The following is a 17,362-nucleotide window of genomic DNA, read 5'->3' as shown; positions in this document are numbered from 1 at the left end:
GTACTGCAAGCAAAATACAATTAATTATATTTACCTTTATATAATAATTTCATACTATATCAATATTGTGGAGCAATATATAATTTTTCTTTTTCAATGACAATAGGTATGAAATATACGTCAATTTGACAATTTCAATTGGCAATATGAATTATTTAAGAAAGTTGCAATATTTCTCCGCTATTCGCGCACCATCGTTTCTCGTATCCCCTCCAAGTACTTGCACACCGCGATAAGTATTGAAATCAGGAGAGGAGTTAAGCAGGGATGTATTACGCCTCCATTACTCTTTAATGCATATAGTGAAGACATTTTTGAAGAAGCATTACTATCTCAAAGTAACTACAAGAAATGCAGATGACACCGTAATTATGGCAAGCTATGATGAAAAACTAAAATTTCAAAACAGTTTCTGTGAAGAATATGGATTAAAAATGAATATAAAAAAGACCAAATACATGATAATAACTAAGAAAACAAACATACAAACAAGCATACATTTGGGAAATGTACCGATAGAAAGGGTTGATAAATACAAATACCTAGAAACCTGGATTTCAGACAAAAATGATCAAACAACAGAAATAAGGACCAAACTAGAAATAGCTAGAAATGCGTTTGTGAAAATGAAAACAATTATCTGCAATAAAGATCTTACATTAGAACTGAGAGTAAGAGCTTTGAGATGTTTCGATACTGCAACATGGTCTTGAAAGCTGGACATTGAAGCAAGAACACATAAAATAAGCTACAGTCATTTAAAATGTGGTGTTACAGAAGGATGCTTAGAATAGCATGGACACAGAAAAAAACGAACACAATAAAAATAAAAAAAGTTACAATATCTGGGAGACGTAATGATGGGACAGCGATATGAAATTCTAAGACTGATAATAAAGGGAAATATAAGAAGCAGGAGTATAGGAAGGAGAAGGAGAGTGTCATAGTTGAAGAATTTAAGGGACTGGTTTAAATGCAGTTCTATAGAACTCTTTAGAGCAGCGGTGGATAGAGTAAAGATAGTGATGATGATATCCAACCTCCGATTAGGAGACTGCACTTAAAGAAGAAGAAGTTATTACCTATACGGAGTGGATTAAAAATCGGAAAACGCCTAATGATCTTTTAAATGGATGGTCCCAATTATACAAAAACCGGGATACTCTTATTCTGCAATATGGAATTTGATTTTTATAACGTTGCCAGATTTACCATTTTTCTGATGAGATTACTCACTTTGAGGACAACAAACTGGAAGAGAGCAGCCAGGGATAGAAATATTTGTAGGCGGATGCAGTGGCGGCTCGTATAACTTTAGGAGGGTAGTGCCAGAATCCGGGCAGCTGCCTAAATTTTTGTGGCGGTTTTACGATATGGTCAAAAAGGATATAAAATATAAATAAAAAAAAATATATCGATTCTTATCTACCTGTTCATTATGTTTAATTAGAGTAGGTATCACGATAAGCTGAATTTAATTGGGTTTTTATATTTAACTTACCAAGCATTAAAAAGCTAAAAACGTTATTCATGTGCACTTTAGATTTTTCATGGGATTTCAATTTCTCCCATATATGTACAAGATCATCGGTGCCTTTGTTTGACCAAGTCTCGTCACCTCCAAACAAAACGCATACAAAACAGAAGAGTTTATTAGTTTGTTCGCAACCACACAACCAGCTATTTTTATCATAAATAATTTTATTAAACTTACGACAGCGAAGTTTTTGTCCATTTCCACTTTGTTTTTCAATTTTTAAATCGGGTAAAGGCCGACCGAGTTCTTTAATTTGTAGTTTTTTTTCTAACGAAAAACCACCAAAAGAGTTTTTTAATATACTAATTTGATTCATTGTCAATAAATAAATTAAACGTAGAAAATAATCAAAATATTATTTTTATACCTACGACACCCACGATCACAACGCACTAACTAATAATTACAAATTAAAAAATATAGTAGAGTATAAACACAAATATACAATACAGTAGTAGACAATAAACACAATAGCGTCAAGCGAACGCGTAAAGAAACTAGAAATATGTAGATCTAAAACATTGTATCTTAAGATCCACTAACTTCCTTTTCGAGATTTCGAGCCTGGCACGGAGACTCCAATTTAAACGTATGTTAAAAGTGCAATACCGCTCTCTCTCTCTCTGTCACTTACACAGGATGCTCATACAATCTTTCTCTTTTCTCACGAGCCACTATGCCGTTCGGCACTGGGATTTTTATGATTTTCATCCTTTATCCGGTCAGCTGTGGGTGGCCAGAGTCGGTAGATTTGCATTGCGCTACACAGTTGCCAGATTTGATATAATTTATAAAAATAAAGAGAAATATTCACAAAAAAAATAAACAGGCATTAAAATGTTTTTAAGATAAAAAATATGTTTCTGCACAGTTAGCAAGGTAGTGCCATGGCTCTATGGCACTACCTCACGGGCCGCCACTGGGCGGATGCTGGAGGAGACAGAGCCCGACTTGGGCTGTAACGCATACGAGAGAGAGTCCATGAAATAGTTCTATACATACGTTATTTATATTTTGTCGTTTCGCGTGACTCATAAGATTTTGACTAAAAAAATTTTTTCTTCTTGCAGACTACTGGAGGCGTAGAATACCTGCTTCTAACCCCGGACCGATGTCTGATCTTCCCTTCGGCTGACTATGTCCGCCATATTGTAACCAAATACGGGGTTCGTCAAGGGATTCCCGTGGTCATCGATTGCTCGCACATCTACGGCGCAGATTTTACCGCAGCCACAGTGATTGAAACGCTAACTTCCGACTTCGCCGCCAGGGACCAAATCATCTTCTTTTTTAACCTCAAACCGTCGGTGTGTTCGGTATTTGAAGGGCTCTCTCCGAAAGGCTTCGTGGTATTTTACAACGGCAACGAACTCGATGATTTGTTGCTGAAGTACGTTAAAGGAGAGAATATCAAAGGAGAAAATGTATAAAAAACAATAATCATGTTATCTATCTATATTATACATTAGAAATCGTTCTCTGGTAACTAACAACTAAAATTGTGGTTTATTCTCATACAATATAATAGTTAATACTTTCAATTATAAAGGGTGTCCCAAAAGTAGTGGAACGGTCGAATATTTCGCGAACTAAACATCGGATCAAAAAACTGAAAAATACGTGTTCAATAATTTTCAAAAATCTATCCAATGACACCAAACACCAACCCCCACTACACCCCCTGGAGGTGGGGTGGGGGGTAACTTTAAAATCTCAAATGGAAACCCCTAGTTTTTCTTGCAGATTTGGATTCGTTAAGTAAAAGTAAGCAACTTTTATTCAAGACATTTTTTCGAACTGTGGATAGATGGCGCTATAATTGAGAAAAACGATTTATCCTGATACCATAGGTAAATTATAGAAACGGTCTAATATCTCGAGAAATACACTTCCAAATGAGAAACCAAAAAAAGGTTTTTAATACTTTTCGAAAACCTATCGAATAACACTAAACATGACCCTCCAACCCACCCCCCTGGACTTGGGGTGGGGGGTAACTTTAAAATGTTAAATAGCAACCCCCATTTTTATTACAGATTCGGATTCGTCATGAAAAATTAAGCAACATTTATTCGAAACATTTTTTAGAATTGTTGATAGATGGCGCTTTAATGGGAAAAATACGATTTATTAGCGCCATCTATCAGCAATTTTAAAAAATGTTTCGAATAAATGTTGCTTAATTTTTCATGACAAATTCGAATCTGCAATAAAAAGTGGGGTTGCTATTTAAGATTTTAAATTTACCCCCACCCCGTCTCCAGGGGGTGGGTTGGAAGGTCATTTTTGGTGTTTATCGATAGGTTTTCGAAAAATATTAAAAACCTGTTTTTTGGTTTCTCATTTGGAAGTGTATTTCTCGAGATATTAGACCGTTTCTATAATTTACGTATGGTATCAGGATAAATCGTTTTTCCCAATTATAGCGCCATCTATCCACAGTTCGAAAAAATGTCTTGAATAAAAGTTGCTTACTTTTACGTAACGAATCCAAATATGCAAGAAAAACTAGGGGTTTTCATTTGAGATTTTAAAGTTACCCCCACCCCACCTCCAGGGGGTGTAGTGGGGGTTGGTGTTTGGTGTCATTGGATAGATTTTTAAAAATGATTGAACACGTATTTTTCAGTTTTTTGATCCGATGTTTAGTTCGGGAAATATTCGACCGTTCCACTACTTTTGGGACACCCTATATGAAAAAATGTATAGATCACGTCAAGTAACCATATTTTTTTACCATCTTTGTTACCATCCTTCATTAAAGAGCTTAAAGAGCAGTTTGTACACACTTTTTTTTATTTATAAAATCTGTAAAATATTAGTTGTAACTTATATTAAGCTTGATCTGTGAGTTAGTAAAATGTTAATAAAGAAAACTATATTCTTTTAAAACTGGTTGCGTTATATATTATATAATATTCTTAAATTCAGCCATAAGGCCTTCACCTCATTCGAAAACTTCCTTTTACCTCTTATCTCGTCCATGATGGATTTTCTCAAAGTTTGTGCTGGACGACCTTCTTCTTTTTCATTGGGGATTTCACTCTAGGGCAGTCTTTGCAATACTGGAACTATTTTTTCGGAGTGCGTGGCCGATTCAACCCCACTTTCTCAACTTTTTTTCATTTTCTACCCTTTTTTGTTGGATCAGGTGTAGTAGATCTTCTTTTCTGATAATGTTTGGCCAGAAAATACGAACAATTCTTTGTAGGCATTTTTTAATGCCGTTAACAAAGACCTGCAGTTTGTCTGTAAGGGTTTTCGTCACTTTCCAGGTTTCACATCCGTAGAGTAGAACAGACATGACATTTTACTGGCATATTCGGATCTTTTTCCTTGTATTATACTCGCCAGACCTTCAAACAGGGTTAAGAATGCTGAATGCTTGTTGAGCTTTTCCTATCCTCAGACAGATATCGTCTTCTGTACCTCCGTTTTCTGTTAATGTCTCTTCCAAGATACGTAAAGTTTTCCACATTTTCAATCTGTATGTTGTCGATCGTAAATAGCGTCTTGCATTTATTCTCATGGATTTGGTTTTACTAATATTGATTTTCAAACCTATTTTATTGGCTTCAGTGAAAAGTGTTTCCAATTGGCCAGCCACATCTTGAAACCTTTGTCCTAATAGGAAGATATTTGTCGGCGTATTCTAGATCGCTTAGGCGTGTGGTTAACATCCATTGTATCCCTCTTGTGTCGGAGTCTAGTTTGGAGAGAGCATAATCTATAGATATTTTAAAAAGAAAGGGAGAAAGCACACATCCCTGTCTGACTCCAGTAAGTACGTCAAATTCGTCACTGTTCCTACAAAAACTCTACTAAATTGCTCTAAAATATAAAACACATAAATTATAAAAGCTTTATTACGACCATATACTAATATTAAAATATAATATAATACTTTGTTTACGTATAATTTCATACTTTCATATTGATAATACTACGTTTCGGTATTTGTTCCAATGTTATCTTCACTTTTTTCACTTAAAAAAAGTAACTTTGTTTAGAATCGCGTCGAAGCTTCATGTTGTCTATTAAACCTACAATATTAAAAGGAATTAGACAGAATTGGAGAAAAAGAAAGGAAGAGAAAGGTTCTGATTTGGAATTGTTTCTGAACTGTAAAGGGACTGTTTTCTTGTGCCATGTTTAATCTAGATATATCATGAATTAAATGGCAATTGATTGTAATGAGAACTACATTTTACATTAACTGTGATGTTTCGATTTACAATCACGCAATCGTTTTCAAAAAATTCTGAAATAAAAATTATGAATGATCTGCCTTCTTCTTCAAGTTCCATCTTCTATCGAAAAGGTTGAAAATCATCATGGCTATGTGCACTACTGCATTCAAACCATTCCCTCAAATTTTTAATGTGCCTTTCCACATTTTTCTTTCCATAAATTTTGCCTTGCATAATACGTTATGCCGATAATACAGCTATCATAGCAGACAACATATAAGAATTACAAGAGATAATCTTCTTCTTTAAGTGCCATATTTGCGCAATAGGTTGGCAATCATCATGGCTATTCTGACCTTCGAACCAGCTGCTCTGAACAGTTGCCTTGAGCTGCAACCAAACCATTTTTTCAGGTTCTTCGACCAGGAAATGCGTCTCCTACCCTCTATTTTTCCTTGAATTATGAGTCTCAAGATGTTGTATATTTCGCCTTTCATCACATGTCCGAGATATTGCAATTTCCTTTCTTATATTGTGTTTTCCTTTTCCTCTCTCTGCCTATTCTCCTTAACACTTCTATGTTCGTGACTCTATAACATATAGGGTATATATACCCATTAAATCCTTAACACTCTTCTAAATATCTACATTTCAATATAAATATTTATTTCAACATAATTTTTTTTCAGTTTCACGAAGTTGGCATGTTTTTTGAAGTTATACTTCTCTAGGCGCGATTGAGAGTAAAATTTTATAATACTACGCGCATGCGCACACAGACAGTACCGCGTTTATTTGCTAAATCTTTCTAGTTATGTATAAATATATCATTGCAAGAAAAGGCGTGAAAAGAATATATTAGTGTTTTTAGTAAATATATTTATTATAATTTTTGTGTCTTTGGATTTGTCTTCCTCAGGAGTAAGATGAGTATTATTAAAACATTTTATTGTATATTTATTATACTTTAATCTAGTCTGTTTGTTACCGTGAATTGTCATTAGGTACGTCCGAACCGATACAGACACAGTCGTCGTACCGTATTTGGTATAGCATTCGGCCAGAGATCGAGAGGTCTTGAGTTCGAATCCAGTGCAATCCTATACTTTTTTTTATTTTTTTGAAAGCGGTAAGCACAAAATTAGTTTGGTGTTTAAAAAAAATTAAAACAAACTGTTTAAAGTATATTTATTTTTAAGATATCAGATAATAGAAGTATAACTTCTTACGTGCCTACAAAGTACACACACATTCTTTTTTTTTTTCAATTCTCACTCTTATTTCTGCAGTATAATCGTTATTTTCTGTCATCGTTCCCAAATAAGTATATTTTTTTACTCTCTTAATATGCTGGCCGCCTACTGTTAATATTTCGTTTGTATTGTTATTGCTAATTTTCATAAATTTGGTTTTTTGATGTTAGACAGTACGTGTTCTCCACTATGTTTTACTATTTTGTTCATTATTCTTTCTAAGTCTTCCACGTTGTCGGCTATTATGACTGTATCATCGGCATGGCTAATGTTATTAATTAAACTTCCATTCACTTTTATGCCGACTGTCTCGTTTACCAAAGCTTCTTGTATGATTTCTTCAGAATAAATATTAAACAATAACGGCAACAGAATGTAACCTTGCCTGGCCCCTCTCTTTATCTCCATTTCTTCTGACACTTCTGTTACAATTTTGACATTTGATCGTTGGCTATAGTATAAATTTGATATCAATGTTACATCCCTTATATCCAGATTCTTGTTTTTGAGTACTTCTATAAGTCGGTCATGTTTTACCTTACAGAATGCTTGGTTGTAGTCTATAAATAAAGCATACATAAAGATCTCGATTAACATCAGAGTGTCTTTGGGTCAGCACATTAAACGAAAATAGTGCCTCTCTTGTGCTCACTCCATTCCTAAATCCAAACTGGGAATCACTAATATTCATCTCCAGCATAGCGTGTATTCTATTATGGATCATTTTTAGCAGGGTTTTTAAGGTATGTAACATTAGACTGATCATTCGATAATCACTACATTCTTTAGCATTTCGTCGCCTTAATACTATAACTTTATAACTCGAAATTAGTAGTTCTGAGATATGCTTCTTTTCATGAGCATTTTTCAGTGCGTCACAAATGATAGATAAAAAGGTAAGTCCGTGATAATATACATTTATAACATTTTTTCTAATATGACATTTTAGTTAAATCTGACAGTTGTCACATTTTATTTGCAATTTGGCATAAAAACAAATCAATTGTGTTTATTGCATTAATAAAATGGTATTTTCTTTGATTTGTATAGTCTTATAAATTGTACAGATTATATTCGTAGATATATTATACAGGGTGTAAAAAAACACAGGTCATAAATTAAATCACATATTCTGGGACCAAAAGTAGTTCGATTGAACCTAACTTACCTTAGTCCAAATGAGCATACAAAAAAAGTTACAGCCCTTTGAAGTTACAAGATAAAAATCGATTTTTTCCGATATATCGAAAAATATTAGAGAGTTTTTAATGAAAATGGACACGTGGTATTCTTATGGCAGAAACATTTTAAAAATAAATTATAGTTAAATTTGTGCACCCCATAAAAATTTTATGGGGTTTTGTTCCCTTAAACCCCCCCAAACTTTTTTGTACGTTCCAATTAAATTATTATTGCGGTACCGTTAGTTAAACACAATGTTTTTAAAACTATTTTGCCTCTTAGTACTTTTTCGAAAAGTCAGTTTTTATCGAGATATTTTGATTCACATATTTGTATATGGTTAAGTACGATTGTAGAGACCTGGTAATAATATAAAAATTTTTTTATAAATTACAGTTTGAGGTATATTTTGAACCATATTAGAATAGAAGCCACATCTCGATAAAAGGTGCCTCATCGGAAAAATACTAAGAGTCAAAAAAGTTTTAAAAACATCCTGTTTAACTAATGGTACCGCAATAATAGTTTAATTGGAACGTACACAAACATTGGGGGGGGGGGGGTTTAAAGGCACAGAACCCCATAAAATTTTTATGTAAACATATTAAAAAAGAAGCCGCATCTCGATTAAAACTGGTTTATCGAAAAAATATTAAGAGGCAAAAAAGTTTTAAAAATATTGTGTTTAACTGAGGGTACTACAATAATAATTTAATTGGAATGTACAAAAAAGTTTGGGGGGTTTAAGGGAACAAAACCCCCATTAAATTTTTATGGGGTGCACAAATTTAACTATAATTTATTTTTAAAATGTTTTACCTGCGATAAGAATACCACGTGTCCATTTTCATTAAAAAATCTCTAATAGTTTTCGATATATCGGAATAAATCGATTTTTATCGTGTAACTTCAAAGGGCTGTAACTTTTTTTGTCTGCATATTTGTACTAAGGTAAGTTAGGCTCAATCGAACTATTTTTGGTCCCAGAATATGTGATTTAATTTATGACCTCTATTTTTGCTACACCCTGTATAATTCGTAAAAAAAATGTTTTTCAATTATAGCGCGATCTATTGACAACTAGAATAAATGTTATAAATGTCACCGACGAAATGTAATCACCGACATGCGTTTTTTTCTGTCACATACAATTTAATGCGTTAGAAAAAAATCGAAAACCTGTGACGCACTGAAAGATCCTCATGAGAAAAAGCATAAATGGGTTTAAAGATATTTGTGCTACTACCATGATGTTGGTAAATACAGAATTCACTCTGCAGCTCTAAAATACTGTTCCTTAACTTTTTGGCTACTGATCTATTTAGGAATGCGGTGCAAATTTGCTTTCCAATATGGAAAATAACATGAAAAATTAAAGTTATCAACTTTAGCACTACCATAATGTTAACATTTGGTAATATCGCATGTCGTGCCAAGCTGCATCTAAGTGAACTTTTTAACAAAACTAATATTTTAAGCATTATTTTGGTGAAAATTAGCCCTCTGCCACGGGGGTTGCCAGATCTGCTAACAATTCTCGAATTTTTGCATTAACATGAACCGAATAAACAGATAACAATTAAGTGGTAAGCTCAATGTTTTCAGAAAAACACATGCTACAACTAAATAACTAGAGTTAGCTAGTTGTAGCATTCAGTGTATGTCATATTCACGATTATTTCGATTAAACAATAACTTGATAACTTATCTTGTCAAGTTTTAGCACTGAATATTAGGGTCAATTGAGTTTTATCAACTTTCGTCAATAATAAATAAATATTTAACCTGTTTGGAGCGAGTTATCAAGTTTTTACACAATATGGAGGCAAATAAGATACATCTTGTGAACTAGTTATCTTAAAAACGTCAATTTTGAAGTTATCAAGTTATAGTACTAAGGCGACGATTTACTTTCTTTGGTAAAAAATAAATGTTGATGTCAGCATTTCATGTGGAATGATTCCTGTGGAATAGATTGTGTTAAAAGTTGGGCTAAAAGATCTATAGTTTTTTCATTGACCAGTTTTAGCAATTCACTTGGTATTTCATCTGGACCACTTTCAGCTGGCCACGAATGGATGCCAAAAACAGCGAGCAGAAATAAATGGACAAACCTCAGGGGTGTGCTGACACCCGACGATGGATGAAATGGCTGTTGATGATGATGGCATATGAATGATATAAACGCCTTAGAAGAGTGTGTGTACTTACTTAGGAGCCATATCATAATACCTCGAATTCCTGTTATCGTTTGGTGCGCTGGAATTGTAGTAATTGTGATTGTCATCGTTATGACTTTTACCTCTATAAAAGGATAAACTGGATGTGTTTAAGGGCATAGGCACAAAATGTCGCCTGTCAACATTTTCAATGTGTTTTAAATGTTTTCATTTTTTTCGAATCCTGAGAAAGCTAATAAATATTTTTGAAAAATTTAAACGCAGAATGAAGGATTACATGATTACTGAGGGCAGAAAGTCCCTGAAAACTTCTATAATGTTTATTTTAATAAGTTACAGGGGTGAAAATAAAAGAGAAAATTAAGTGTGATTTTTAATTGCAAATATTTCATTCACAAGAGACTTTTTATTCATTCTAAGGGACTTTCGGCCCTCGGTAATAACATAATCTTTCATTCTGCGTTTAAATTTTTCAAAAATACTTATTAGTTTTCTCGGGATTCGAAAAAATGAATACACTTAAAACACATTGAAAATTTTGACAGGCGACATTTTGCGCCTTTCTCCTTAAATTGATCAGACACATGTATTACATGGATATATTACTTACAACGGGTTTTCGTGGTTTCTCGGTGGCATGTTGTAATAATCATTGAAGTTGTCTTTTTTGTTCTTTTTGCCTCGATGTTGAGGTTCCCTATAAAATAAGTAATAAAAATATTAAAGAGACATAGATAACCTAATAAATCTAGATACAATATTCCTAGAATTTTTAGAAAAGTATTCTTTGAGAACGATTTCCGGAGTGGAAATCGAAACGTCAAACACTCTTCTTCTTGTTCTTTAACAGCCTCTTCTGGTCCTGTCTTGGACTTAGGCATCCCCTTGTGTTTTCAATATTCGCCTGCGTTAAGCTATCTGATGCCAGCTTATTTCTGCCTTATCTTTAGTCTTATCAATCCACCTTTTGTGAGGTCTTCCTATGCTTCGTTTATATGCTCTTGGTCGCCATTGTATAATTCTCTTTGATCCCTTCTCTTCGGTTTCTCTTGCCACATGTCCTGGCCATTTCCATTTAGATTTTGCGATAGCTTCGATAACATCTTTTACTTTGGTTCTTTTTCTTAGATCTTCATTTCTCATATGATCTCTTAAGATAACATTTATCATAAATGAAATAGAGATTATAATTTATAATTATATTATAATTATCTCTATTTCATTTGTTTGTATTCGAACGAGTGGTCGTCCAAACCAGTAACTTTGGATCTTTTGATCACTGAGTGTGTTTCAAAGATCTACATCTTTTGTCTTTAAAACATGCATTTTAGTTTAAGTAGTAATTAGGGAATTAAAACTTGAGACGGTCATTGTCAGATTGGACGTAGATTTGCGCTCCTGCTATGTCTAGGTCTCGAATGTTGTTTTTTGATTAGAATCTGAAGATATTCAACCTCTCATCTTCACTGATGAGCCCAGAGAGGTTGAAGAGGACGAAACACATTTCTAAGAACTGGTGTTTGGATCTTTGATTCTATTCAAAAAATTTTTCCCAGCCCGATTCGTAAGGAGATTTTTTCCGCATTCTCTATTTCATTTGTTTGTATTCGTACGAGTGGTCGTCCAAACCAGTAACTTTGGATCTTTTGATCACTGAATGTATTTCAAAGATCTACATCTTTTGTTTTTAAAACATTTATCATAAGTCTCTCAATAGCCCTTTGAGTTGTTTAAAGTCTATTGAGAGATTGGTTAGTAAGTGTCATTCTATAAGTCGTGAAAGGAAGGACTCGATCTTAGTTTACCTACTGCTATCCAAGTCATTCTCATTCTTCTGGTTATTTTTGCAGTTTTATTTTCTTTGCTTTGTTTTATTTTATGTCCTCAAACATTAGTTAAATAAAAATGTGATTTTCGTTAGACCAATCTTCTTCTCTAAGTGCCGTCTCCGCTTCGAATATTGGCAATCATCAGAGCGATTTTTCTTTTAAGACCGCGTCTCTAATAATTCGTTGTTACTACAATTTCCTAAGTTTCTTCAGCCATGAGTTACGTCTTTTTCCTATGGATACTTTTCCCCGAATTTTTCCTTGCATAATGACCTGGAGTATACACAGTGAGTTTTATGTATGGAAACACTCAATTATCTCAAAAACGGCTTACACGATTTTTATAGATTTTGGTAGGTATGACTTTTCTAATGCGGCCGATATTATAGTGCTAATTACATCGTTGTCATATTTTCCGTTTTTCTGGAAATCTAATGAACTTTCTTATTTCAATTAGAACACCCTGTATATTTTTTGTGTTTTGAAGTCCCTAAGAAATACTGATAATTTTTCATGTTATATTCCCTATACCTAAATACCATAATTTCGGAGTTATTGCTACATTTATTTAAAAAAAAATTAAACAAATTATAAAAATCAATTTTTTTGACCCGGGTAAACACTATTTTTAGTGGAGTCACTGAAGGTTTTTACCTCCGATTTCGTTGAACCTCCATCGATTTTCATGAAAATTGGTGAGTAGTTAGAAGATACTTCAAGGAACAAAGGTGACATGATGCCAACTTGCGCTTTTACCCTGGGGGTGGATGCCACCCCTTCTCGGGGGTGAAATTTTTTTATTAAAAATAATACCAGAAATCGATAGAGGGGCAACTTTTAAGCAAAATTTGTTATATAAAGTTATTAACATAAACCAATACTTTTTGAGTTATTAAATATCAAAGATTTTATTTTTTCGTAAAAAAAATGCATGTTTTAAAGCTGTTTTTCACGTATTACTCAAAAACTATAAGCTTTTGTAAAAAAGTTATTATTATCAAAATTAAAGATAATAGAAAATTTAATACACTCCCCACTTAAAGAACTAAACTGATGTTATTTCAAAGTGAGTTATGGGTAAATGAATGTATATTTTTTTCGACGAGTACTTAAATCTAAGTATTCAAGCTTACATAACGGGAAAACGATGCATTTGATAGAATATACTTGTTTAACACTTGTCAAAGTACTTCGGATTACCTATCAAATGAGCTCCAGTAGAAGTTTATAGCATCAAAATTAAGCAAATTATGATGAAAATAAGAGAACCCTTTTGATTTTTTTAGGAAAAAGTGAAAAATAAAACATACGCCATTTCCACAAAAATTAAAATTTGTAGTAATCCTCCCAAAAATTTCCTTAGGTTAATATATTTAATGATGTCAAAAATTTTGACCGGTTTAGAATGCATATTTTTGAAAAAAAAATATAATTTAAAAAATCAGAATTTTTAAAATTATCGTACTTTTCATTTTCTTTTGATAATAACTCCAAAAATGATCAATATATATAAAAAATAATATATAACTAAATTTTAGTTTTTTCTGTTCCAAATACTTTACCCATTTTACTATTTCCGTATAGTAAAAAATAACCGAGATAGAAACGTTTAAAATTTAAATTTTGCTGCGGGAACCATGTAACCGGGGCCATTTAACCTTTTATTTTTAAAAAAGTAAGAGGTTTAAAAGACTAAATTCGACGTTTTTTAATAGCTCTTTGAATCAACTTTTCACTAGTTTTTAGGTGAACCTGATATCTTAAAAATTAACGGAGTTATTTACAAAAAAAACAATAACATTTGTGAATATTGTGAATAAATTTTAATGCTATCAACTTGTTCGAGGGCTTATTTGATAGATATTTCTATGAAATTTGACAAATGTTTAATAAGTTTATGTTATAAAATGCATCATTTTCCCGGTATTTAAGCTTGAATACTTAGATGTGTGTACTCGACGAAAGAAATATACATTCAATTACCTATAACTCACTTTTAGTTAACATTGAAAGGTTTTTCTAGTAAGGAGTTTATTTGATTTTTTATTAGCCTTAATTTTGATAATAGTAACTTTTTTGTAAAAACTTATAGTTTTTGAGTTATTTATGAAAAATCGGTTAAAAACATGCATTTTTTTCACGAAAAATTAAAATCTTTGATCTTTAATAATTCAAAAAGTTTTGATTTATTTTAATAACTTTATATAACAAATTTTGCTTATAATTTGTCCCTTTATCGAATTGTGGGGTTATTTTTAATAAAATAATTTTCACCCCCGAGGAGGGGTGGCATCCACCCCCAGGGTAAAAGCGCAAGTTAGCACCATGTCACCTTTGTTCCTTGAGATATCCTCGAACCACTCACCAATTTTCATGCAAATCGATGAAGGTTCAACGAAATCGGAGGTAATAGCTCATATCCACCTTCAGTGACTGCACTATTTAAGTTGTTTGGATCATGGGGAACAAAAAAGACCTTTTATAATTTTTTTCTAAAATTAATCGTTTCCGAGTTATAAACAATTTAAAACTGAAAAAAATCGAATAATGACGATTTTCAAGGTTCAAGAACACAAATAAACAATTTTATTTTTGAAAGTGCGATGTACCCAAATTTAACCTCAAGCCTTATTTTATCAGATAACGATAAGTAATTTAAGATTGTTTCATTTTAAAACATTGTAATTTTAAATGTTAATGCAGCCCGATCGCCCGTCCTCTCATATGCACTTCATTAAAAATAAAAAATCAGTGTTTTAGAATAAAAAGAGACAAAAAATCTTATGGCAAGCTATCAGAAGAAGAATTGGGCTTGAATTTAGGTACTTTATAATTTCAAAAATTATATTTTTTACTTGTGTTTTAGAACCTTAAAAATCGTCATTATTCGATTTTTTTCAGTTTTAAATTGTTGATTACTCGAAAACGATTAACTTAAGATAAAAATTACAAAAGACCTTTTCTGTTCCCAATGATCCAAACAACCTAAAACAATATCTACCTGGGCCGAGAAAATTGATTTTTATAATTTGTTTAAATTTACTTAAAAAGAAATTAAAAATAAATGTAGCAATAACTCCGAAATTATCGCATTTAGGTATAGGGGTATAGGGAATATAACATGAAAAATAATCAGCATTTCTTAAGGACTTTAAAACACAAAAAATATATAGGGTGTTCCATTTGAAATAAGAAAGTTCATTAGATTTGCAGAAAAACAGAAGATCTGACAACAATGTAATTAGCACTATAATATCGAACGCATTAGAAAACCCCTAGCTACCAAAATCTATAGAAATCTTGCAAGCCGTTTTCGAGATAATTGAGTGTTTCCATACATAAAACTCACTCTGTATAGGTATTTATCTCGTCTCATCACATGTCCCGTATATCTCAATTTTTTTTTTCTTAATTGTTAGACATACTTCTCGTTCCTTATGCATACATTTCATTATCTCTACGTTGGTTATTCTCTCTACTCATGAGATCTTCACTATTCTTCGATACATCCACATCTCGAATGCCTCCAGTCTCCTCACGTCAATTTTCTTCAGTGTCCACGCTTCCATCCCGTAGTATAATACGGATAGCACATAGCACCTTAACAATCGTATTTTTAACTCAAGGTTTAAGTTCCGACAGCAGAGGAGCCTCTTGTAAATGTGCTTCTGGCCTGTTCGATTTTGATCCAATCACCAATAATTGTGGCTCAATCCCATATGATCCGGAAACGCGTATTTAAAATCGAGATTAAATATTAGCGCATGTATATTATAATATACATTGAAATTGTCGATTCGTTGATTCCATTTTTATTAGCCTGACCAAGGGCGGATCCAGGGAGGGGGCCATGGGGGCCATGGCCCCCTCCGAGAATTTAAAAAAATATAAATTTAAATATTTGCAGTTCAAATGTTTTTAATTTCAAACACATATGTACAAAACAGGGGATAAATATGTTTTCTGAACTAATAGAATTGAAAAAGACAGTAACGGAAGCTTCAAAAATGACATAGGATGTTTTATAAATCAAAATGTTGATAATTTTACAAACTGCCAATCGTTATAACGACCTTGACAGCCGCCAAAGTCGCATCAATTTCCATATTCTATACACACCAATAATAAAAAAGAAATGAAGCGTTACTTGGGTCATCAGCACTTAGAACAATGGAGTTGGTTGGTATTTTTGCACAGTCAGAAGGAATTGTTTTACAAGTATTGCGTTTTATTTTTCTAATGGAAAATATAGTCACAATAAAGGGATGACAGCTCAAAGCCTTGTCACGAAACCTTTAACATCTTTCGCCAAACTCATGAGAAAAGACGGAGCCACACAAACCCATGAAAAAACATCATACCACAAGGAGTGCGTTTAGGTTGAGCTTAATTTTCTACAAAGTTATCGCAAATCGCATTCCCCAAAAGTTAGTCATTAACTAGATAGACTCTCAGAGGTCTAAACAGATACAAAAAAATAAAGAAAGATTACGACCAATAGTAGGGTCTATCAGTGTTCTTAGGTCGACAAAATATTCCTGTAAGAGTCCACCGTGATGATGGCCTTCTGCTTCTGGACGAAGATGCTGGACATAGCAATGAGGGAAACTGTTAAGGTTCAAAATAGCATCAGGAGATAAGTCTCTTAAATAACACCTATTCACAGCATCTTCCTGAGCAACATACACACATTATGAGCACCAGTCAAAATCAATTAATAACATGTTGTGGTGAAGAAATAATTGAACAAATAATGAATCACGTTCAAAATACAAATTATTACTCTGTCATGTTTGACGAAACAACCGAAGTATCCCACGAGGAACAGCTTTTTGTAAATATGAGATACATACACAATATAGTCGGTTCGCTAAACTCAGACGCAACTGGCTAGATATTTTAGTCGATAATTTTTTTGTTTTTTGCCAATTTTGCAAAAATTGGCAAAATTACTAACTACTTAGTGATTGTTAACTATTTAGTAATTATTTTTTGCCAATTTTACTAAAATTGGCAAAATTACCGACTAAAATATCTAGAAAGTTGCGTCTGAGTTTAGCGAACAGACTATAACAACATTCGTGAATAATTTGCAATGAACTGTCAATACGGATGGAATAGGCACAAAGACAACTAATGCAGCCACGATAAAAGAGAGAGGTCCTAGAGAGAGACAGACAAGGTGGTGGAA

General features: G+C 32.9%; 2 protein-coding genes across 2 annotated transcripts in view; one reads left to right on the top strand and one right to left on the bottom strand.

The window, feature by feature from the left end:
• The window catches only part of LOC114335068 (sodium-independent sulfate anion transporter-like), an 82,881-nt gene extending 79,729 nt beyond the window's left edge, over positions 1 to 3,152 (top strand). Inside the window, exon 9 of the mRNA XM_028285225.2 lies at positions 2,608 to 3,152. Within this exon, the coding sequence (XP_028141026.2) occupies positions 2,608 to 2,967 (360 nt within the window). The 3' untranslated portion in view covers positions 2,968 to 3,152. The remainder of the gene's footprint in view (positions 1 to 2,607) is intronic.
• Positions 3,153 to 5,385: 2,233 nt separating this feature from the next.
• LOC114335033 (prominin-1) overlaps positions 5,386 to 17,362 on the bottom strand; it is an 89,686-nt gene continuing 77,709 nt past the window's right edge. The window contains exons 13-15 of the mRNA XM_028285193.2: positions 10,953 to 11,039; positions 10,374 to 10,466; positions 5,386 to 5,580 (exon numbers count right to left, since the gene is read on the bottom strand). Coding sequence (XP_028140994.2) covers positions 5,544 to 5,580; positions 10,374 to 10,466; positions 10,953 to 11,039 — 217 coding nt within the window. The 3' untranslated portion in view covers positions 5,386 to 5,543. The remainder of the gene's footprint in view (positions 5,581 to 10,373; positions 10,467 to 10,952; positions 11,040 to 17,362) is intronic.

The sequence above is a fragment of the Diabrotica virgifera genome, chromosome 1, assembly GCF_917563875.1.
Source record: "Diabrotica virgifera virgifera chromosome 1, PGI_DIABVI_V3a".
In the NCBI taxonomy this organism is placed as follows: Eukaryota; Metazoa; Arthropoda; class Insecta; order Coleoptera; family Chrysomelidae; genus Diabrotica; species Diabrotica virgifera.
The sequence above is the reverse complement of the archived record's forward strand: the minus strand, read 5'-3'. Positions and strand labels throughout refer to the sequence as shown.